We start from the raw sequence: 24,738 nt of genomic DNA, 5'->3' as shown, positions 1-24,738 counted from the left end.
AGACTGGAAGAGCGGCGCATCCCAAAATTTTCAGATGGTCACGGCCTTTTTGGAGGACGTTAATGGTGCATTTCTAGTCGTCTACGACGCTCACAAGCATATCCTGCGGTCGAAAGTGTGCGTCGACGAGCGCGAATCCAGTCCCGGTGATACGTATTGACGTGTTTGCATGCTGCATTATTTTTGCTCGCTGCCTACAATCGATTTTGATCGTCTGTTGTTGCTGCTTCACGGGAACGTTGCCACAAATGCGGGAGAGCATGCAGGGTGATGGGTTAAGTTTACGGTTCTTTTGCCAGCAACCTGTACGTTCGAAGGCAGCGCGCTTGATATCCTAAAGCCACGCTTTAAGGGCGCCGATTTAACTCCGCAGTTTTGAGCTGGTGGCGTCGAGACTGGAGGTGGGACCGAGCCGATTCGTTTACGTACTGTCGTAGTGACGCAATGTGCTGGAAGAGATTTCTCATGCTTTTGTTTTCGCTGCAGGTTCAAGTCCTTCGTCTCGTCTGCGCAAGAACGTAGACTGTCGTTTCTTCAAAAAATTTGAAACTGGTCACTGCTATCCGTGCTGGTAAGTCCAAAGCATTGTTTCCGTTCAGAAAGCGGCGTTTAAATTGACACGCGCACTTTTGTGGCACATATTGCTGATCACTGACATCTGCCTCAATGTATACTGCTTGAGATTCTCGTCGGAGAATATTTATGTCGCGTGCCATGTGTGTGTCTCCTTGCGTGTTGCCATTTTCGCTCATGTCGTGCAATATGGTGCACGCCCAGACAGTGACTAATCAATTGAGTTTCACTGTGTTTCAGGGCGTGTGCGAGTAAATAGTGTTATTTAACTTGCTGATCAGTGATCACTTATATTAACAACTGATTATAAATATTGGACTCGAGCAAATCACTTAACAAGTGAAAAGTCTGGGTTAGCTATTGATCAGATGTCTTCAGCATTGAAGCAAACCATGTGTCACCCCTTCTCTGCTTTAAGACTGACTTTCTTTTTGTAATTGGTACATAAAAAGACCAGCGCAAAAAAAGAATAATTACGGGGACAAAGGAACAAAAAATGACAGGATGGGCGCTGAAATACGTTTTGTGCTCCTTTGTACCCGTTTTCTTTTTCTTTTTTCTTTTCGCTGGTCTTTTAGGGTACTAAATATTAACCAACTGGCCCAAACAGCTATTTTGATTAAATGTGTTAATTTTTGTTAGCGAGCTAAGGAAAACTTTTATATCACTAATATTTTTCATTTGGGGATTTGCTATAGTTTCTACTCAGCTATTTCCATTCTGAACTTTTCAGCCTCCTGACCAATAACAAGATATTCTTTTCCTTCTGTAGTTTCTGTTGTCAGACATTGTGTTATACTCATTACTACAATTCACTGGTACTGAGACATTCCCTCATTGAAGTTAATGTGTATTGTCATTGTGCTACAGTTTGTCATAAATCTGCTATTCTAGTTTATTTTAGCAGTTATTTCAAATGTAAAGAGGTGGCAGATATTGTTACAGATATATCTAGGAACAGGAGTTGTAGCTTTTAATCTCATTGTCAAAATATTTGAGTCATTGTTTTGGAATGTGTGGTGCCATTATTTTTTGTACTATATTTATGTATTTACTAGTTATGAGTATCATGCTAATGTTGTGAATGATACCTTTGCTGCAGCGTACCTGCCAGTAGGAGGAATACGGTGCAAAGTGCTGTTAATCCTGCTGCTAAAGATCAACCTGCTTTCTTCAGAGCTGCACGACAACTTACGGCAAGATTTGTGTGGTATGTATTTTTCGGCATAGCTGTGGCATTGTGGTCTGTTCATTGTTGCTTTATGTCTATCAAAGAGCATATTTTTCTATGCTGAGGAGCAATAGCCCTGGCATTACATTGATTTTGGAACCATTCAGTGCTATTGAGAAAGATAGCAAGGGAGGAAGTTTTTCAGTATGTAATCAATCTGAACATGGTGACTTCTTTTTATTGAGTGAGCTGTTAATGTATGCCTTTTTTCTTTTTTTCTTCAAAACCTAATATTTAAATTGTTTGCACTTGGTTCTCAGCAGTAAGGATATGTTCTCTGATGGGTATAATTTTCAACAACTCACATGCTCTTATGTTGCTAGGTATGTCCACAACAGAATGAAACTAAAAATGAAGTACTGCAGGTGATATGTAATGGACGATATTTTTGCACTTTCAGCTTTATTGTTTCTTTTGTGTTGTTTATATTGTTTTGTGCCATTTGTACCCAGTGTATTTTCTTTGTGTTCCACCACTACCATTTAACATATATAGTATATATATATATATATATATATATATATATATATATATATATATATATATATATATATATATATACACATATATATATGCCCCCACCCCTTATGTCATGTCTATGGGCCTATAAAGGGAGAATAAATGAAATGAAATTTGCAGTACAATTAGAACTGGATTGTGTAGCACAGTGGACATGTCTGTGGTAGAGGATAATTTTTGATTGGCTAATCAACCATAATTAACTTAAATTTTGCATTTTAATTTTAGGGGATAGTATTATATACCAGAACTGAGGGTCCCCAATAATATAGGTGAGCCCAGTTCCTAAATTTTCTTAAAGAGCAATGTAGTTCAGAACATTGAACAAGGAAAGGCATATTTGAGAACTACTGTAGCCTTGCTTTCCCACATTGCATGTAAAAAATGTTGCTGCACTTGGTATTGTTGCCAGAATCATGTTAGCTTCTTCTGCATTATCAAAAAACACAAAATATGTCTATATTCTCTGAATAAGAAATGTCAGCAACACCATTTTTATTTAGGTAATGTGGGAAAACAAACTTACAAAGCTTTTAAAGGAATATTTTTGATGCCCATTATGTTAGACCACATAGATGATTAGGAGAGTTTTAGACCTAGGCTCACTCATTAATAGCCTTCAATTTAGCAGTTTTCATATTGCCTCTTATAAACAAAAAAAAAGATAATTAAGTCTAATACTGAAACTGTACCAGGTACCCAAAGTCCACATTGCTGCACAACCCACCAGCAGAGACTGCACGGGTGTCTCTTCATAGTTTATGATTTGCAATCTGTGAAGGTAAAGAACATAATCTTAGAGAAATGTTTTGTAAACACTTTTTAATAATCATTCCTGTATAATATTGGTCAGCCCAGGCAGCACCAGCCATCGGCCCAATATTGGGGATTGAATGGGGATTACTGGCCCACAAGTGGACCAATGGTGCCAATGAGCTACCAATAATGTGCAGCCGTGCTATAACATAATCATTATTGGCCCAGTGAACTTCACCCATATCCGCTATTGGCATTCAACTGGCTAAACGTGGTCAATAATGCCCATGCATATTGAACAGCTTGCCATTATTGTATACACAATGAGACAACCTGGTGATTATTAGCCAGCCAGCTACAATGGTTTGCCAATATCTTCCACACCATGGTATAACCTGGTAAATATTGTCCGGTAAATAACAACGCCTTCTCAATATTGAATTTATCTAGGCATACAGTGGTCAATAATGTCCAACCAACTTTGGCGGCTTCCTGATACTGTAATATCTTCGTTTCATCTGGTCGATATTGTCTAATGAGCCTTGATGGCTGGCCAGCATTGCACATATCATGGTATAGGTTGGGCAATAATGTTCTGCCAATATGGCTGTCTTGTCAACATTGAATATATATTGGCATGCATTGGTCAATATTGTTCTGACAGTCATGCTGGCATGCCAACTATGTATACAGATCGGCTTTTAGTGGTCAATATAGTTTGATGGACTGTGATGGCTAACCAGCATTGGACATATCATGGCATAGCTTGGTTAATATTGTCCGGCCATTATGGTTGTAGTGTTAACATTAAATATATCTTGGCATGCATTGGTCAATATTGCCCCACCAACTTTGGTGGCATCCCAACATTGCATATATCTTGGGTTATAGTGGTCAATATTGTGTAATGAGCTTTGATGGCTGGCCAGCATCCACATATAATGGCATAAATTGGTTAATATTGTCGGGCCATTATGGTTGTCTTCTCAGCTATAATAAAATCTTGGCATATATTGGTCAATAGTGACCCGCCTGTCATGGCGGCCTGCCAACAATGTATACATATTGCATTATATTGTTCAATATTGTTCGATGGACTGTGATGGCTAGCCAGCATTGCATCCTAATGGCATAGGTTGGGCAATAATGTTCTGCCAATATGGATGGCTTGTGAACATGAAATATATCTTGACATAGATTGGTCAATATTGTCGCATCAGATGTGGTGGCATTCCAATATTGTATATATCGTGGTTTCTAGTAGTCAATATTGTCTAATGAGCTTTGATGGCTGGTGACCATTGCACATTTCAGGCTGCGGCGGTGCTAAAAAAAAACAGTAGAAGCAGCTCTGACCGACACAGACATTGTTCAATGTGCATATATCCAAATATAACTGTTTTTGGACTAGTTTCGTCCCAACTAAATTTTTCGCTGGCTCGGACATCAGTTTACGTCCAACTGTAGAAGATATTTATACGCCATACGTAATTTGGGCCACCATATATATAATGTTTTTGGGATTAATGTACAGATTGTCTTAAAATTGTTCGACTGAGCTCACCACACAAAATGCACAGAAGCGCCCATCACGAAAAATGTAGAATATATTTTTCTGAATATAATTTCCTTTATTCACTAATTGCTGCCGATGACCTGCGATTATATTTGACAATTTTGGTAGAGTACTCTTATTTACGATTTTAGGCACGATTATTTGTTATGTAAAATTCTGCATATAATATCTTCGAGACAATTCCTGCAGACTAGAGGGCCGGATGTCGATCACGCGTGGACGTAGCTAACACAGATAGTGTTCCAAACTTTAGCCAATTGTTGAAAAAATTCTGACAGCACGTGGAATCTACACTGCAGAAAATTGCGAAAGCGAGAATAATGCTGCTGTATACGGTGCATCACGTATCATTGTCGTTATCAACTAAACGCAGCGTCATTACCATTGATACTGTCATCATTGTCATTATCACTAATTGCAGCGTCATTCTCGTCGCTATCATTACGGTAGACAAGGAGAATTACGTATGATGCTAGTTTCGCGATCCAGGGTTTAGCGCAGTTGGTTAAAGCGCTAGCTAGGCTGGGAGTCCGATTCCCGGTGGAGACGATTTGTTTTTCTGATCTCGTCAAACCAGGATGATTGAAAGTGATAGCCACATCAGTGCACAGATCCTGAACACATCTCGACAACAACTCTCGAGCATGGGATTTCGTTCCATGGGCCTATATATACGCATACGAGTGCACAGGCATACGCACAAGCACACGCTCGAGCACACATCTGACAAGCAAGCGTTTAATAGATGCGTGTCTGCGAAAAACCACCTGCGCAGTCAAGAAACGCAAGGTGTACTCAAATGCAAAGAACGCAACAGAACATGTGAGTCGCCTAAACAAACACCAGTGGCTACATTTGGATAGTAAACGCAGAAACGATCGAATATATCTGGTGAATCCACATCCTGTAAACGTTTGTCCATGATTGGAAACACGCACGCGTAGCATCATTATTTCCGCCTTGTTTTACGCAATAGAGAGAAACCCTACATATGTTCAAGCGATAGCAGAGGTGGGAGAGATCAATCTCGCTAGCCAATCAAACACTCACTGCGTGATTCGCCATTACGCTAGCTGTTTCCAGCATTCAGCATCAGCACCGACTATACCACGCCTCAGTACTAGCTGTTCTTATAGACAGATATGTTGGGCTGCTTTCAAGGCCTTCGAGTTCTAATATCTACTAAACACAAATTTGCATCTTATTCCTGTACACTTTAGCGCTCTGCTGTGGGCTCCAGCAATAGACAGATAAAGACTGAACGACTTTGGCCATCGGTGTAGCAGCGCATAAAATATTTCAGCTCAAAGAAAAAATACGAGCACCATATATTCTACGCTATGTCTAGCTAATTCACTTGACAAGAAAAGAAATCTGAACTGTACTGGAATGGTTCGTATTCTAATGCGACGTAAATCGCACACTGCCGAAACGTTGTGTGCATGTGGAAGATAATAAAAAAAATCAACAGCACTACATGTGGCAAGGCAAACGAAAAAAATAAAAATTTAAAACAATTACCTACAGTGCAATGAATGCGCGCTCATGTGTCGCCAGCATATGTGGTAACAAAATTGAAATTGCATAATAGCTATTTTTGTTCGAAAGCTGCAATGCATGGCTCACAATGATGCATTTGACTACAGCTTTTGACAGCGTTCTCCTAAGCACTGATCAGAAACTATTCTTCATGCATTCTATGCCTTATTATCCAACCATATAATCACCGCACCGAAGGCGTTTCCCTCCAGAGAACTAAACAATTTTATCCCATCGTGTCAACCAGGTAGCTAATGGCAATTCATATATATTAAAAGTAATGCGAGTGCGTTACTTAAGCAGTTTTGGGGCATTTTTAGAGAACATAACTGTCGAAGAATCTAACACATGATTGAGAATTAGGTTTCCTCTGAAATATTCTGCCGCTTTCACAAGCGCAGCTTCCGCGGGCTAAAAGATGATTTTACCACGCTTCTTTCTGAGGACTACACCTTGTCCCAAGTTCGTAGATATTGTTTCAATGTTGACCCTTGCTTTCTTTCTATTCTTTCTTTACTGCCAATTTAGTTCTTCAGATCTTAGCTCGTCGAGTATTTTGTATCTCTTGCTGCTTTATATGCCCACGCTTAGTTATGTGCGGATTTTTTCTTGCTCTAAACGTCGACCTGATTTGAAAAAAATAAAACTTAATAACATGGGAATTTTAACCTTGAAGTACCCGTAGTTATGGTCGTTTTCGCTTTTCTTTTCCTTAATAGAAATACAGCAAGTATACGGGCTGCTGCATTGCTCAGATGCGCGTGATGACGTTTCAAGAGCACTCCGTCATGAACCTGTGTACCATCTTTAGTAAAAACATTATGTCCATTTATTCGCACCGAGAATGATTCCGTGAAAACTGAAGATTGTTTTACGTATGTGATTATTACTGAAACACGTCGGTAAAACGCATTTCGCATTGACAAAAAAAAAATGTAGCGAGATTATCACGCCACTGAAACGTTACCGAGCCAGCAACCGAGGCGACCAAAGAGCTCCGAACGCACTTCTCGTTGTTTTAGCGAAGCCGAGGGCAAAACTCTGCGCATTCCTCCTCACATGCTTGGCGCAAAGAACATATGGTTTCCATTCTCTCGTCCTTTTGTCGCCTCTCCGCCCGAGCGCCTTGACTAAAGCAATTTTCCAAACTGCTTTCAACTTCACATCTTGTAGCTTTTTCTCCCCGTGAAACAGTCATCGCGGAAGGACAGCGACCTTTACTGCCCTTTCTTTCCTCCCGGCTAGGCATGCGTTGCTCACAATGCCCCCCCCCCCCTCCCGTCTACTCCCCCGCACTCTTCCCTTCCTTCCCGCCAACTTCTTCTTCTAGGATCAGTGGGATATTCTTGGGGGGGGGGGGCGATACCGGACGCGGGTTATGCCGGCCTAATGTCGCGGCGGCACTCTTGGCGTCCGGGGGAAGGGGAGATGAGACGTGGGGAGGGGTGGGGGGGAGTCAACTTTTCTGGCTGGCAGCCTTCTGGGCTCGCGCAGTCCTACGGGACCTCTTTCATTTCTCTCACAGCCTTTCGAGCTTTATGTCTCCTCTTTGGACAGATCTCAAGCAAAAAAAAAAGAGAGAGAGCGAGGGAAAACACAACGACCCTTCTGCTCCCTTCCAAAGGTGCCTCGAAACTCGACACAAGCGGTTGATTCAGAGGCGTCCGGCCGGCCACACAATCCCCACCCGCTCGAGCTGCTCGAGCTCCCGCAGCTTTGGACAGCAGAACCGAAAACCCAAGCCATGTGAAAGTTCCAATTCGTTTTAATGGCCATGCCTGAAAGAGGATATCTGTGAGTATCACCAGCATTTTAAGTTGTTTGTTCATAACTGAACTGAGCTTTCTGAGACTATTTCTTGCTTTGTCTCATTGTAAGATCGCTACTTTTTCTTACCAGGTGTAATAAAGCATCAGATCACTGGAATGTACTTTGCGTCGCAACATTCATTTTGGATTGTTGCAACTGAGGTCTGCGAATCTGCGCTAGCCTTACGGTAAGATACCTTTTTTTTGCATGATTTGGTGCTGTATATTGTCAGCCTTGATCATCATGTCAATAACCGATATGCTTGCAAGAACGGAAAGCCATTTATTTACTAGTCAATTCTGAACTGTATTTTCAGCGCACTATTTTGTATGCATAAACTCTGGTCAGAAAGACAAAATTTACGGCGCAGAGGTGGCCAATTTGTATTGCAAAAGAAAATTGTGGCCCTGTAAAACATGATGCGTGTTTTGTGTGATTTTCACGATACAACTTCATCACGCGTGTTGTGTGTCTAAGTGATCAATTTCTTTTACAAACTATATTCAAAACTTATGGTTCAGTTGAGCTTTCTGGAACATGATTTTTAGTTGCGGGCGAATATTTAATATTGTCATTTGACGTTATGAATGAGCGTTTTTAATAGTCTAAACAACTTTTAGCTTATTCACGTGTTTGATCTTTCTCTTGCGCTAATCCCGAGTAGTAGAAGTGTCATAAAATAGCCAACAGGTGCAGTTTTACTACCACTTGTAGAAAACTAAAAGCGACCGAAAGAAGATCTGCCGCCGCACTTATTCTTACTGCTAAATTTGAATTTTTGCGGAAATAATAATAAAAACTTTTTGTTCAAAAATGTACTTATCCACAATTATTGATTGTTATATCGCGCAGAAAAAAGGGGCTTGCCTGAAACATGACACTGTCTTCTACGTGCAAGAGCTTCTACTGTCCGCGCGAAGAACTCTATGAAAAAAAATTCTGAAAAGGGGATTCTTATTTACAGTTGCGACCATAGTTCTTATACTTTACCACACGTACAAACTTGTTTCCATAACACACGTGATGCTAAGCTACGGATTTCTTTATTTTTTCAATTTGAGTATATCATACAAACCCCAAAGCATCTGTGTAGTATGTTGCTTTGGCTGCAGCTTTGAAAAATTTTAAAATGTTCTGTTTGCAGTAATGATGCGGTGTACACTAATTTTAGCAGCCGCGGTCGGAGTGCGACTACCATTTTTTGCATCTCTTTTTTCTTTGTAGTTTATTTTAGTTCTTGCGGCAATCTACCCTAAAGAAAACTATTCAAAGAAAAGCTATTGATATGAAGAATGCAGTTATGACGACGTCTTTCTTCTACAGGTGTTCGATCACAAAGGCACTACAAGTAGAAGGGGGCAAGCACTGACTACCGTTTAACGAATAGATAACGGAATCATTTGTTTTATGTTTTCAGCGTCAACAACACATCCACATGGGAAGCCGTGCACTGCCAGATGTCGAAACCAATGTAACCAAGTTAATATGGCCGGCCTCACCGAGTACGCAGCTTATTTCAACCTGAGTAAACCAGACAAGAAAGTTGCCTGAGGGCCAACAGGTGGTGCTTTATTTTGCATTTTTACTCCACGGTCTAGCTGTACTTCCACTTTCCAAAAGTTTTCTCTCCTAATGAGATTATGAATGTTGCTTTTATTTCCAGGTGCCATCTGCGAAAGGAAATACATTGTTATGCACGCTGCTCAAGTCCATATCTTTAAAGGTTGCTGGAAGATGCTGCCCCTACAACCGACCACAAAAGAAGCTGCGATGAACTCACCGCCTTCCTCCAACCTGGGACCCGAGAACACCTTGCCAAGGGACGCAAAAACAGGAGGAGCACTGAAGTCTAAGAGTTCTGCCTAAATATTTCCATGCCCTGTAACCCATGCACACCTAATAAATCACCATGCAATGAACCTTTCAGCTGTGTTATTTTCTGTGCATGGATATTCTCAGCATGCTTTATTTCAATAAAAAGCTACATGAAAAATATCAGCACTGCATACGCATGGGATGGCTTTGTAGTTGCCTATTAGTCATAGCACGAAATAGCAACTAGCCGTAGTACTGATTATTGAAACATTCAGCACTATAATTTGTCGGATTGCCAAATGCTGTGGCTGGATGCCAATAATGCAAAACCACTGGGCAAGATTCGATTGGAAATATTGGGTAGCCGATCAACCTGGCTGGATGCCAGTTGGAAATATCCAGTGAATAAGCATGGAAACAAGATATTTGATGGCCAGTGAGCTTGGCGGGATAGCCGTGATACAACAACCAGTGAGTGAGCTTGGGTGGAAGATATTGAGTAGCCATTGAGTGCCATTGAATGCCAGTAAACAAGGTAGCATGCCAATACTGGCTTTGATAGGAGAGCCAATCAAACTGGTTGGCATATATCTTGGCTTTTTGTGCGCCCCAATCAGACGCCAATATTGACCAATATTGGGACCAATATATCCCAATATTGGACCAGTGGCGGCCCATTGACGGCGTGCTGCTTGGGAGCATTTACAATTTTATTAGTTAGGCATCTAAAGAGATAAGCAGTGGACAGTTCTGGCAAATTGCAGTTTATGAGAAATTTTAGTCCTGCTGCATGTGCTGCGAGCATTACATGAAGCAGCAATACATAGAATCTCAAGCTTTGTGGTTTGTTCAAGGAATTATAGGGCTATTGAAGTGTGTTGTTTTTTGCCTCTTGAGCAGGATAATGTAGTGTTGAAGTGAAATGGCAGTCTTGAGAAGTTTTTGGCATTGACATAAGCTGATGTGTGCTGTGAAACTAGCAATGAACTTATGTTAACATTGCATTTTATTGCCATGCTTTACATAATTTTGCATCTGTGACATCACTGCAGTAATGCACATGTGCAGAAGGTGCTTTGGATGTACCTTGCTATCATTGCTCTTTTAGCATGAAACGTTCCATCTTTCAGAAGTGGTATCCCGCATTTATAAGGCATAGCCTCTGTGGTATATTCATGGCTTTTTCCAGGAATGTAAACTGCACTAAAGGCAGAAACAATAGAATGGCCTTAGACATACCCCTGCAGGAACAAGCTTCATTCTTTATATTCGTGGGAAATGACAACGAATGCAAGAACAAAAGAACCTCCCCCCTCCCCCCCAAAAAAAAGAAGAGATTTGCAGTTGTCACATGTGATGGATGATCAGATGACTGAAGACAGTGTAGTCTAAAGAAAAAATTAACAGGATAGGCAATATAAGATAATGTCATGAAGGACCAGAGACAGTGTTTTCTAGGAGGGTGAGACCATAGTGACTAGAAACAAGACCACTGGTATGGTCAGGTGTGAAAACAAACTATAATGTTTGGGTGTTGGAGTGGAAACCAGCAAACAACAAAGGTGGAAGTGAAGGTGATAAAACAAAGTTTAACATAAAAAGCTAATGATAAAAAAAGGAGAACTGCACATATGAACGAGTAGAGGGAGGGGTTTTTTAAATCACATCTCTTGCCTTCATTAGGCTAGCTTCTATTTTATCAATATGTTTTCATTCATAGTTTTTTAAATGATCCTCTGGGTAGTCCAACATCAGTGATGCCTGTAGCTTGACCCTGCTCCTTACAAGAATACGTCTCAATGTATATTGTGTCTTATTGAGCATATTGTCAGTTTTTTCTGAGATTACAATGTGTGTGTTTTAGTGGCACAGGTATAGCTCAGATTTGGAGAATTTTAATTCATCTATATAGTGTGTGAGTTCACATTTCTCATTATATAAGCACTTGGAAGCCTGTACTGGTGCACTATTTCCATCTGTATTCCTTTTTACTTGCCCTTTGTGCAGTGGTATTTTTGTACGTGAATTAATTACTCCATAAGCATGTTTTGTGAAACTTTCTTCGTGAGTAACCAATTATAAGTTCTCTTATCTGTGCAGGTCAAATACGTGATACATTCCTGTCCTGACTGTGCGGAGAAGATTATCCAGTTCGTTGCTGCAACTTCAGTGTATAATGAGATGAAATAAACACCATTGTATGTTATTTTAACTATTGTTCTGTAAATTCTTTTTGTTCACTCTGCAACATAAGTTACGGCTTCAACACAACATGACACAGCCTACCTCACCTGAAACATTGCTCACTGTCACAGTCCAGACGACACAAAGATATTGCAATGTTTCAACATTATCTTTCCTTGCAGAAAATCTTGAAATGTATTGGTTAGCTTTATTCCTGCTTCCAGTGACCACGTTTACGATGCAGACTGGTGATAGTACTCTTGTGTGGATAGCGTATATATACCACAAGATAATGCTTAGATACCCTATGTAATACGGCATTACTTTAAACTGCTTGAAGGGCAACGTTATCCTTCTCCTGGTGGTATCAGCTTGCGCCATAAAGGTGCAAAACTTTGCGCTCTTTGTCGTAATATAAATGTATACTCTAGAATGGTAACTTTGCACCTGTACATACAGGATAAGTTTACGTTGTCAAGGTGCAAACTTGCACCTTTGATGGAAGGGTATGTTTATGCCATCGACAGACCAAAACATAGGCCTTTATGAAAGGTGCAACGTTATGCCTAGGTAGAATACAGTTACACTGCTTGTGAAGGGGCAAGTTTATGCTACCAGAAGCGTAATGTTGCACTACATGCAATGGTATAAATACTTAGTCTTCAAGAAACAGCGTAACCTTACCCCCAAAAAGGTGTCAGCTCAGCGACAAGCAGTTTACCCCCCAAAAAGACTAAGATCACACCTTTTTTTTAGAGTGCAGACGCGGCGCACTGCACTCCAGCGACACACCACCGACAGAGCTGCGTGGACGCACATCCGCTGGCTTCTCGGCAACCCCCAGTGGCAGATCTCGATGTGTATCTGCAGCAGGACGCAGCTTTTTAAACAGCTCAAGATCAGATTCACAATGCTCAAACTGGGCAGAGTCCGGAGGCATTGGGTCGGGAGGTTTATTAGGTGGCGGCTTGATGCCCTGTGGATTATTAATGGCTACTGTTTCATGCGGACCCACGGTGTTGAGCTCTCCAGAAGCGTTTACAACATTCGATATGTCTATGATGTGCCCTGACACTCCATCATCTTCTTTAGACAAGGAGTCCTGACGCAACCTATCAGCATAGGTCAAGACACAGAAATCCACTGTGTGTCCGAAACGATGGCACTCGGTGCATCATGGCGTTCGGCACGGCCGCCGCACTTGTCCAACTCTGCTGCACCGAAGACACAGTGGAGGCCTGCCCTGAATGATTACCAACGCCTGAATCACAAACACTGAGGGTATGATGAATGCTGGAAGATGAAACACCATCTTTCATCGTGATATACACTTCCCGGTTTGCTGTCTCCATGTGTTTCATCCCTTGACAGCGCCGCTTTTCTCGTTCCACTGTTTGAACAGTGCTATACAGCTCCAAAACTTCCACAATCCGGCGAAGTTCCACGTGGCGTGGGAGCCAAACGAGTTCCAACTTAATATTTCTTGTTTCCGGGTCAAATACCATGCATTTCAGCCATTTTACGCGAAGCTCCGCCAAGTCCACAAGTTTCTGTTTTGAAGTGCTATCTCACAAGTCACCATCCAAACATGGCGCATTTGATATTGTCCAATGCAGACGATATTCCCAAGGTCCATGACACAGGCCACGGCCGGTCTCGAGGGAGAGAGCGCGCGCTCTTTCTTACGGCCTTCTCAATCGCCGCGTGAACAATGGGAACTTTTCTCCTTGAGTCACGCTCTCCGCCGCCGCAAGGGGCGCGACCTGCTCACTGTTCGCTCCGCATCTGCTTCAGTGGCGGCGGGCGGCTTTTGCCTGGTTCCGCGCTATCGCCCGCGAGTTTCGTGTTGAGTGCAGCCCCTAAATGAAAGATTACAGAAGGTAGATGCTGCAGCGGCATCCTGTCAGCGTGCTACACATGTTAATGGAGTCTTTATATTAAAAAACTCTGTGGTTCAGCAAACGCTCGACAAGCATATGACATGTATTGCGGCATTGCGACTTTTGTTCATTTTAATCTAAATTTTTGCCCAAGCCTGTACAAGAAGATGAATAAAAAAAGTGAATGAGCAGTGATCACATCGAAGCTTCTTCAAGGCAAACATAACAGCAACAATGGCAAAACCGTCTTTCATGCGCTAGATGAGAAACCATCGAGGTAACACCGAAGGTGAAAATAATTTTATAAAAATGTAATGTAAGTTGCACAATGCTTACATGACATAAAGTGTTAGTAGTATAACGTCAGAGTAAACGATTTTAAGTTTTGTTTTCAATTTTGCTATAATTTATAGACCAGCAAATGTTTTATGTTGTATTATCAACATTATTTTAATTTTGCAAATAAACGTTGGTTCAATGAAATGTTTACATGATATCATGATTATTTCATGAAAAAAACAGGAAATCTATTTCAAGCACTAATTCCTAGCAATATTTTCTTTCTTTTTCTAGTATGTTTTTGAACTAATATAGTTCCTTGTAACTATCTGTGCAGTAATGCCTGCCCTAGAGAGCAATCGCTGCCCCATTATTTTGGTAGAATGCGTTGCTTATTACACATTCGGCACTGTTACTCAAGGAACACTCCTCAATAATGGATATAAAAGCTTTTCTCTGTGCTATTTATTCAGAGGTGACTATAGGAGTTGTATGTCGCGCTGTATTGCGCGCCTAGGCACCTAGTGTCGACACCGACGAAATCATTTCAGCTCTACCGCAATCAGTAACCGGGGAACTGAAAGAAGTGATGGTATCTCCTGTCATCCCATTACCCACTGTCACGTATTCTGGTTTAGCTTACGCCGCTGGATACATTGTGAAGTTAATCAGTGACTTCGGGTGTGACGCTTGTGCTATCCTTCTTGAAACCAGCGAAAGAAGCAGCCCCATGTACACTATTCTGCGAGGACAAGATTCTAGTGGACTGCATTATCCAAAACCAGAGTTTGTAGCCCTCTTGGACAAGGTCGTGTCTTTTTTTGAAAAAGTTGTCGTGCACCTACCACACACAAATGTCCTTGAAGTCCTTCAAATCTTAATCCAGCCAGCACTTGAGCACTGACCTTTGCTGAGTTGCCCGGAAGGCATTGACAATAGCCAAGGTCCGCTTCTTTAATATGTGAGAAATTTCTCAGACTCCTTCTTGTCAATTATGCTAAGAAGGTGACAAACAGGAACGAAAGGCCAGCTCCTTATGTGCACAAACCGCCCAAAAAGATTTTGAGTCTTTAATTTTCTAGCCGCATGCACCGTTTTGATGAATGAGTGCAATGTGTTAACTTTGAAGGATATTTTTTTTTATTGCTTGCTGCTCTTTTCAATTATGCATATCTGTTTATGCCCATATTTCCTTGATTAAATGTTTTTTTGATTGCTGGTATTAAACTGACTACGACTGTCTACGTGTGCGTCAGTCGCGAGACTACGTATACATCTGCTGTCTTTCAACCTACTGATTTATTTTAAGCGAAGCTAGAACAGCTCACTCCACTAGACAACTGAAATTTTAACTGTATGCTTAAATTTTTGTTCCTTACTCTGAATCTGAGACGTGCTATGAATTTTCGTCAGTGCCTGTTTTGCTCTAAACGAAAACGGCAGCGGTTGACAGAATACTTTGAATATCCACCGAACAGTTTGCCATGCAGACTAGCGTCAGGTCGCGCTATACCTGTTTACAGCTTTCAAAGGCACACTGCATAAAATGGTACATATAGTTTTGTGAAAAATTTAGGGGCAAAAAGTGTTGATGTAAGTGCACCCGAAACTTCATTCGACCGTGCGCGACAACACTGACAAAGGCGTGCGCGCGCATTATTGACTATTTTATTGCTCATACACGATAAATCAGGCGCTGATTATGGCTTCTTCCTATAAGCCATAAGGGGTGAAATATCAGAACCTGCCGGTTGCAACCGATGCGGGCGGAGCGAAGAACGAGCGCGCGTTTCCCTTGCTCGTGAACGGCTGTAGCGGAGGAGCAGCAGTGGGGCGGTGGCGACCCCACCGAGGCGCGGCGGGAGGTGGAAACAGACCCCATGGGAGAGGCCGTAAGAGAAGAGAGAAACGCGCTCTCCCTCGAGACCGGCCGTGCACAGGCAAGGACATCCCTGAAGTCCTATCGGCACGGACGGCCATTTAAGTCACCATGCAAAAATACAGTATTGAGCACTACATCACCGAACGGCAGACGAGGCAGCACAATCTTGTAGGTGTCCATGATGTCTTCAGAAGACTAAAAACCTCGGCCAACGGCCAGTGCGCTGTTTCCAGCCGAGAGCATTGTGAAACATGGCCGTCCCGAATGAACGCCCCTCCCCGAGGCACGCCTGGGACTGTGAATAGCGCACCTTAATTCTCCTTCACTAGCCTGAGGGTGATACTAGTGATGATGATAGGCTTTCAGCGAGCGTGTACTCAGCAAGAGCTCTCACTCGGGCCTCTTTTTTCATGTGAGAGGGTGACATAAGAATCAGCCTGCCATGATATTTGAATTCACGTTACCCCTATGCCAAGGGCAGGAGCTGCCAACTCGGGTCGCTCTTTTAATATGGGAGGGTGATATCAGAATCAGCCTTCCAGAACCGTTTGCATTCTCGTTACACCTATGACACATAGGCACGTCCATACGGCTTGACTGAAGCGCGACCTTATATGTGGGCTGGCAGCTTATACTCTCGCGTCATACCCTTAAAGGATGAGCTTAAGTGTGCCCAATAATATAGCACCTTACACTGATAGGACGTTATAGGGGAATAATGTAGCAGGCAAAATAAGCTTCTGTCGTTGCTAACGTAATTCAACTAGGGTTAACCAGAGTTTAACAAGAACTAAATTTTTTTTTACATCAAGAGCAGAACAGCGGGTCGAACAGAACACAGGACAGCAGTCAGTGGCTTCGGAACATTTTTCTAAAGAGGTATGCGAAAACAATGCTGCTTAAACATCGACATTGTCAACAACAATATTCCTTTAGGGCGTATGCAGGCCTTGTTAAACAGGGTTACAGTGTTACAGATTAACCGCTGTCAACCATTGCAAGCCCTTGTCACAAATTTTATCCATGACATTTGCGACGGAAGGGGGCGATGTTATTTCTTGTGTCAAGATGGGGGCGTGCCATTACAAAAATAGACGTTCCTCTTACACGTACGTATGTGTCTTAACAGGAGCTTTTGCCGCCTTGAACCCAATTTTTAATGTCCCGTTAAACTCGCCCTTGAAACTCATTCCCATTTCTGTTGACGTCGCTGCTTCCTTCAAAAATGATTGCTTTGGTTAAAACAAGAGTCGGCTCTCCTGTGCACCGGGGAACGAATAAAGAAGGGAGATAGCAGTGTTGTTTTGCCTGCCTCATCTTTTCCTATTTCAGTCAAAGTCGAAATCATGTCAACATCACACAAGTATTCAAGAGTGTCAAAACAGGTTTTATATGTCCTCCGTGGCACAATTTTTGAAGTCGCAAAGTCAGGACAAAAGCTTTTTTTGCTGTGTCATCCCCTCTTAGCTACTAGGCTTGGATATGATCGCTTTCCTCTTTGTCCCCTTCCAGTAACTATGCCACTTTTTTGCTGCTCCGTCTTCAGCACATGGTTGTTGCTCACACTGATGTTTTTTTTCATTAATTCCTTCTGATTGAATCGCGTTGTCGGCGTTTGTTCTCGTTCTTCTTGCACCAGCAGAATTATTTCTTGCACAGCTAACTCATTCGAGGAGTGCACGAAAGAAGACTGACCAGAACCTCACCCTATTCTTCCGTGAAACGTTACACAGCCACTGTTACCCGTATCTCAAACCCCTGCTTGTTGACATTGACTCTGTCTGTCTCCTACCTCATGACGCTGATCTCTTCTTGACAACGGTGTTTTCTTGCTGCTTTTCCATGCTGTATCCGCTCATTAGAGCACTCCCTCATTTCCTCACTTAACCGCTTTCTTTCTGAGGCCTCCTAGATTCCTCGTATTAAGGCTTTCCGACGAGACATACCAACTTCTACAATGCTTTGAAGGGTTCTCCTCGTTATCGAGGCTGCCACCACGACTTTTGAGTGCGAAGCAATGATTTCTGCTTATGTCATATACATAGCGAAAAAGATCACTTAGAGGATCTCGCTATCTCCCTGTCTCTCTACTGTTGCCGTCGCTTCGACAGTACTGCATGCTTGAAAACATGATGGTGAATGCAGACCGAAGTGCACCACGTGCCCAATGTTACACCAATTTATGGCGCAGTGGCGCGCGGAAAAGAGTCGCGGTTGTCTGAAAATCATCATTATCGACTGGCTCTGGGTAAATGAAGGATCGGCGCAGATGGACCTTTCAGAAGGCCACAATGTTCGCTGCAAATAGTATTTTGCTGTTGCATTTTGATGAAGGCTTCGTGAAAAAATTAGGAAACAAAAAGGTCCCAGGTGTGAAGTGATAGATGACTGTTGCACCAGGGAAATGCATCTGATCACACGGCCCTATCTGTCAAGCAGTTTCTGACCAGCAAAAACATTACAGTCATGGAGAATCCTCCTTAATCACCTGATTTGACTCCATGCGACGTTTTGTTTATTCCATAAAAATAAATCTTGCTGAAAGGGAACCCAATTTACCTGAGTTGAAGAGGTTCAGATAAAAACGGAGAATCCCCTGAAGAGCCTTCCAAATTCTCGTTCCAGAACTGTCATCAGCAGTGGCAGCATCAAATGCAGAAGTGCGTGAATGCTGGAGGTGACGACTTTGAAGGTGATAATGTCACAGAGAACCGATTCTGTAAGTGCAACAATTTATAGGACTAGTCTCGTTTCTTTCGTGTCCCACCTTATAAGCTTCTAGCACTGAGCTGCATGTAACAGAAACCCTAGATGAAAACAACAACAAAAAATGCGGGGATAGTTGGTCTTAGGCTAGTGCCGATAAATCCAACCTGTTCGGATGATGGTTCTAACCCTGGCGGAGAGACGGTTTCTTTCGTTTAGCATCAAGTGATGCGGACACGCTGGAATGATAGACTCTGGTGGCAGTCTCTGTCCATTCGACATATGGGTCAAGAAAGGCTTTCCCTTTAAACGTTGAGTTAGATTGCTCCAAAGATTCATCACTTTGATGTTCATGCGTCACTGCCTGTAGATACGTTAGATATGAACTGTTCACTGACCTGTCAAGTCCTCTTGTTCTTAAGAATTCGTTGCTTGTGACAATTATATCTTAGACATGTGTCCATCTGATCCATGCGCTTCTCTGCCTAATATATCTATCCTCAAGTCATGCCATCATTTCGCTGATGTGAATGAAAGATCACGCCAAACTGTACATTTATCATTAGTATAACCCCGTCATGTCAATCACAAACGACTCTAATAGCTCTTCATTTATTCCTGCTTCGGCTATGCCCAATCATCATCACATCACCCTGAAATTTGCGGATATGTCTTGCGCGCGTATTTTGTTACATTTGCTGTAACAATTATTAGAAAACATTCGTTACCTACATTTTGATTGCAGACGTTACCGATTTCATTTCGGCTTCTTGATATCTGCTAGACTGTTCTTAACTGTGTTCCCTTCGGGACACAACCTACTATATTTCTGTCTAATATAATTACACCTCTCTCTTTTTCTCTCCAGAGTTAGCTGCGCGGTCATGAAGTTAATTTGAAGTCTTGTCTCTAGTCGCCAATGTTTCGTCCTTTAGACAACTATTTGTAAGTTACAACTGTTGTACATTGTACTAACGTATATTGGGAAGCAGATTTCATGATTTCATTGTGCCTGGTTACTACACTTCACCAGACTGGTACTTCCCCTATTATTTGCCTCTCATTATCTCGGTTCGCTTCCAACCTCAACTACTTTCAATTTTCTGCAGGCTGTAACAATAGGCCACATTCACAGAAAATAGCGGCATTCACCATCAGAGCCAGCTTATGCTCTCTCCATCTCTCTGCGTCTCTATGTATTTTTTACTGTTGTAGTCTTAGCCTTCCCCTTTGAGGTTTGCACGAGGTCATACGAGGGTCCACCTTATTCAGGAAGAATATTGTCCACACATACTCGTAGAAGTTGCCAAATCGATGTATGGTTAGTACCAAGAACTTATAGAGTGAGTTCAACCACTTCGTTATTTGGAAAAATAATGTCGTCTAGGAAGTGAAGACAGAAAGAATACTTATAATTTCTTCAGTACACATTAGGTAAAAAACGTAGGTCATTTGTAACCGAGCTTTATTCTCGTGAAGACTGCAGAGGGTAAACTGTTCCTCTGTTTAGAAATAATACAACATAAACATATCAAACTACAACCATTCCTAAATGCATAAATGTCCTTGATCAGTGAACAACTATGTTCTGTCAGCTGTTTTGTTCACTGGGAAGAAATAGAACATATTACGTTCTACCGGTATTAGCGAAGTTCACATTTCTAGTTCAGGCATCGTCCTCACCCTTCCTCCACACAAACAGCTTCAGCTTATGCAGTAGTCTCCTTCGTCGCTGTAAGCAGTTCGCTGGTTATGTCAATAGTACCGAACCGCATAGATATTTAATTGCATGTGCATGGCTACCGACACCTTCGTCGGAAACCTTCAGCTTTGCAGATGAGATGAGGCATATGGTGGCACACTATTCGCCCCACCTATGGCAACGGCCTCCATTTTCCCACCAAACACCTATGTCACTGTAGGAAGAGGAGGAGCCGCTTTGATTGTTCGGGGAATTGTGCAACTTTTTGCAAAGCTCACAAAGGCCTCCATCCCACTGCTCAACATCTTGAAATTCTTTCCATTGGAAATATGAAGTATATGCTGAAAAGTTTTTCGAAATAGCAATGAGATGTCGAGCTAGCTTCTTTGGCGACGGGAAATCAAGTGCATTTACGTATGAGTTGGGGGGCGCGATTTTGCTGTAATTTGCGCCGCCAAATACTATCGGTACAATGTGATACTTGAGGGCTTTGAAAAGATTTTCTGTTGCGTAATCAACGCATAAGGAATCTTCGAAGGAAAGCATGAAAAAGTATTTACGCTCTAAATCCTCATAACAATCACTGCCTCCAGATTTCGTACAGTCGTAAGGACCACAGCTACCGTACACGTCAATTTCCAGGTGCTTCCTGAGTTCAACATAGAAATCTTCCCTTCTGCTTTCACTTGTGCAGTGGTTAACTATCCATACAGCAGCTTTTGTTTTGGACTTCCAGAGAGAAGCCAGGTTTTTCCTAGATGCAACAGGGAATCTGCGAGGAACAGTTCTACCATAGGGGATATGCACGTCGGAGTCTGACCTGTAAGTCATTGTCCAGTTGAAAATACCCTTCATGTTTTTGAAATTAGGAAGTGTGTATGGCGGAGACTGCAATGTGAAGAAGATCCACTTTTGCGAGGTTAAACGCTCCAATGGCAAATCATCAGCGTTCACGTCGTTTGCATGGAACACGACGACTTCGCTGGAAGTAAGTAATCGACGGTTGTTGGTGACCAGACATGTGACGCTGCAGTTGTAAGTGAAGTCCTCCACAGGTTTTGTGTCATCGAGGTTTCTGTACGAAGAACCGATGAAGCGGGTCCACATCATGATTCGTGGCAAACGATGCGCAGGTGATGCACTTGTGAGTTGGACATCGTGACACATTTCGCAAAAGCAGCGTGTTAGGATGTGGAGGCACGTGTAAGTAGCAATTATCAATGCTACGATGAGAAACCTTCGCATACAGGTCCGGGTCCGGGTGCTGGGCCTCTTAGTGATGACAAACCGGGGGGCACCTGCAAGGTGGACAATAATAAACGCGAGTTTTTTTACGGATCCTATAAAGAAAACAGACATTCAGAAAACCTAAAAAAAGCAGTATGCTTTTAAGCAACGACAGCGGTAGAACTGCCATTAATTCTCAGGAGTCTGAATGGAGAAAACCATCTCATACTGAACTAAGAAAACATAGATATATGCACCTTTTACTAAACGAGTCCGATAGAGGAAGACACCCCGCTCTACACAATGCTACCAGCAGGCTTCATGCAGTAATGAATAATGCGCCGATCAGAGTGGCAATGGCAGCTACGCTGGCGCCCAACTGGCGCCAACCGAACCAAAACCAGGGCTCTGCCTCAGCTTTCAGTGTAGCTCAGGAATCTTCTATGGTGCTCCAGCGTCCGCGTAGAAATAACTAAAGCTCTGGTGTTCCGGTGTTGCAGAGTGCAGGACAAGGTATACAGAAACTCTTGAGACACGAAGCTTTTATACACTTTCCTTCGATCTCCTATGCCACACAAGAATTGGCGTATGCGCAGAGAGAATGCTGCGGTGTTATTGCGCCGCAACACAGTTTACGGATGTGTTTGCAGCAGGGCCGGGTCATTGAGAAATGGGGAATTTAGAAGCAAAATTAGAAGCCGTTATTTCAGCATTGAAAAAAGCTAGATTCAATTATTGATTCAAATATCACACCCCGGATGACTACAGTATGATTATAAATCACAAAAAGCTGTATAAATCTGCTACATTTTTCGATCCAGGCTAGCCGCCTTATTGAATTTGTAGCCAATATTTTTCCTACTAATTTCGTAGCCGTCACGACTAAATATTTTTCGCATTTTGGGTGAGGAAAAACGCACTTGGTTGCGTTGACATACAATCTAAAGCATTGCGATTGAGTACGTATAGGAGTTGGTTTCCCTTTACGCGGGAGAATAGTAGCGAAAAAGCACCGGACGGCCACGTAAAGTTTTAGATCATGACAACCATCAACACATTTCGCGAGAACCGAAAAATAACAGCGTTAATGCCAGTAAATTGTGACGAATTGATGGGGTAAGAAATTTTAGACAGAATAAATGATCAAAACAGTTCTTGTTCGGAGATGAACAGCGGTCGTTTTATATTCACCTTGCGCCAAGAAGAGTTCCATGCTTGCGGCTGCTACAGTCGCAGAAATGACATATACGAACCGTGTGACTCTTACACGCTCCGTTGTTCGAAATATTTGTTGCTTTCGCAGCAATCGATCATAGAGACAAGAAATTCGAAGAGCGGAGAATGCTGCCTTATTTTGATTGCACTTCAACGAAACCTAGAAGTGTAATCTTGAACGCAGGGCAGCCGCCTAGTGTTGATGAAATTTCCAGCCGTGGCAGCCGTGGCAATCGCAGTTCTATAGCAGCTGTGTAGCACCTGCACTGGCGGTTGTGGGCAAAGCAGCAATACCTCGAAGAGAGCTATCGCGGTCTTCTCGGTGGTCGCGCTCGTGCCAGAAAAAAAGCTTATCAAGCCACGCTAACGCAGTGACGCTGCTACGTTTAGGCTTGGCCGCGACCCTGCCATGGTGGCGAAATGGTTAAGATGCCCTGCTGCTCTGCCGAAGTACCGGGGATCGAACCCGACCACCGATGGCTGCATCTCGATAGAAGGTAAACGAAGAGGCGTCCGTGTGCTGTGCGATGTCAGCGCACGTTATTGATACCAAGGGGGTCGAAATTACTCCGCAGCCTTCCACTGCGGCACCCCTTTCTCTCTTTCTTCTGCCATTTCCGCCTTACTCTCTTCCCACACAGCTCGGGTAAGGTATTTACAAAGAGTGTGCGACAGATACTTCTGCTTTACTTTTTTGTAAACCAATTTATTAGGTTTACCCGGGCTGGATAAGGGCGGCGTTTTACGGCAACACAATGGACAGCAGGAAAAGCATTACATGAATGCAACAGAGAATGCAGTGAATGCAGAACCGCATGGAGTACGTTTGCTCAGGACAGGTGCACAACAAGTTGCCAGCCTAACACAGTCAAACACTTCTCGATCTGCGCAAGTTCAGCTTACAATTCTAGCTATTGAAAAAAAAGCCAATGGAGGAAAGAAATCAAGCACTAAAATGCAGACGAAAACAAAACTTGGCATAGAGAACATGGTGCATAAATTGCATCAAAGTTGTAGGGATATGAAAAACACAGCACGCATGCTCGAACGCTTGAACAGAAATCGAAATCTATGAAATGTAACGGGTAAGAACACGGAGCACTCGAAGGCTTGTGTAACCTTTCAAAGACAAGAGTACACAGTCGAGATGCTGTCGAGCATGCGATAGAGTGACTTTACGGTTGGGCATTCCACTGTGCTGGCGGTGAGCGCATTCCACTCGTTCACTGTCCTTGGAAAAAAAAAAGAGTTTTTAAATACGTCAGTTCTTCAAAAAAGCTGCTTCAACCTTTTTTTTTGATGATTTGATCGTGCTGTGGCGCTTAGAAACTGAATTAATGTACACATCCTTATCTAGTCCCAGCATACCGGGATAAAGTAAATGCATGTATTTGTTTGTCTTCAAACTGTCATAATTCAAGCGTCTCCATGTTTGATTTCTTTATAAGAACTGTTGGAGATACTTGGCAGCTATAGAAATGAAATTCTAGCCTAACCGATTTTCTTTGGATGCTTTCTATTTGTGTGATATTTATCTGGGTGCATGGGTCCCATACTATTGAGGCATATTAATATATGGTCTAATTAATATATGTTCTCATATATATGCTTTGTACGCTAAATGAAAATACGGATTTCTCGTGGCGACTGTCGTAGCGACCTCCTCAGGTAACCAAGCTTGCGCATTGCCTTTTTTGAAATATAAGATATATTTTCGTTCCTTCTGAGGTCGGATAATACAAGACCCAAGTATTTGTATCTCCTTACCCAAGATAGATTGTCACCACTGATGCTAAATGAAAATAATAAATGGTTTCGTTTCGTGTAATTGAAATAGCCACCGTT

General features: G+C 42.4%; 1 protein-coding gene across 2 annotated transcripts in view; it reads right to left on the bottom strand.

Moving 5' to 3' along the window:
- Window positions 1–19,554: 19,554 nt before the first annotated feature.
- The window catches only part of LOC146193446 (alpha-(1,3)-fucosyltransferase C-like), a 63,320-nt gene continuing 58,136 nt past the window's right edge, over window positions 19,555–24,738 (bottom strand). For both annotated transcript variants that reach the window (XM_084602755.1, XM_084602754.1), the window contains one exon: window positions 19,555–21,749. In XM_084602755.1, coding sequence (XP_084458881.1) covers window positions 20,611–21,696 — 1,086 coding nt within the window. In that variant the 5' untranslated portion in view covers window positions 21,697–21,749 and the 3' untranslated portion in view covers window positions 19,555–20,610. The remainder of the gene's footprint in view (window positions 21,750–24,738) is intronic.

The sequence above is a fragment of the Amblyomma maculatum genome, chromosome 4 (assembly GCF_055883805.1).
Source record: "Amblyomma maculatum isolate TAMU_Amacu chromosome 4, ASM5588380v1, whole genome shotgun sequence".
In the NCBI taxonomy this organism is placed as follows: Eukaryota; Metazoa; Arthropoda; class Arachnida; order Ixodida; family Ixodidae; genus Amblyomma; species Amblyomma maculatum.
The sequence above is the reverse complement of the archived record's forward strand: the minus strand, read 5'-3'. Positions and strand labels throughout refer to the sequence as shown.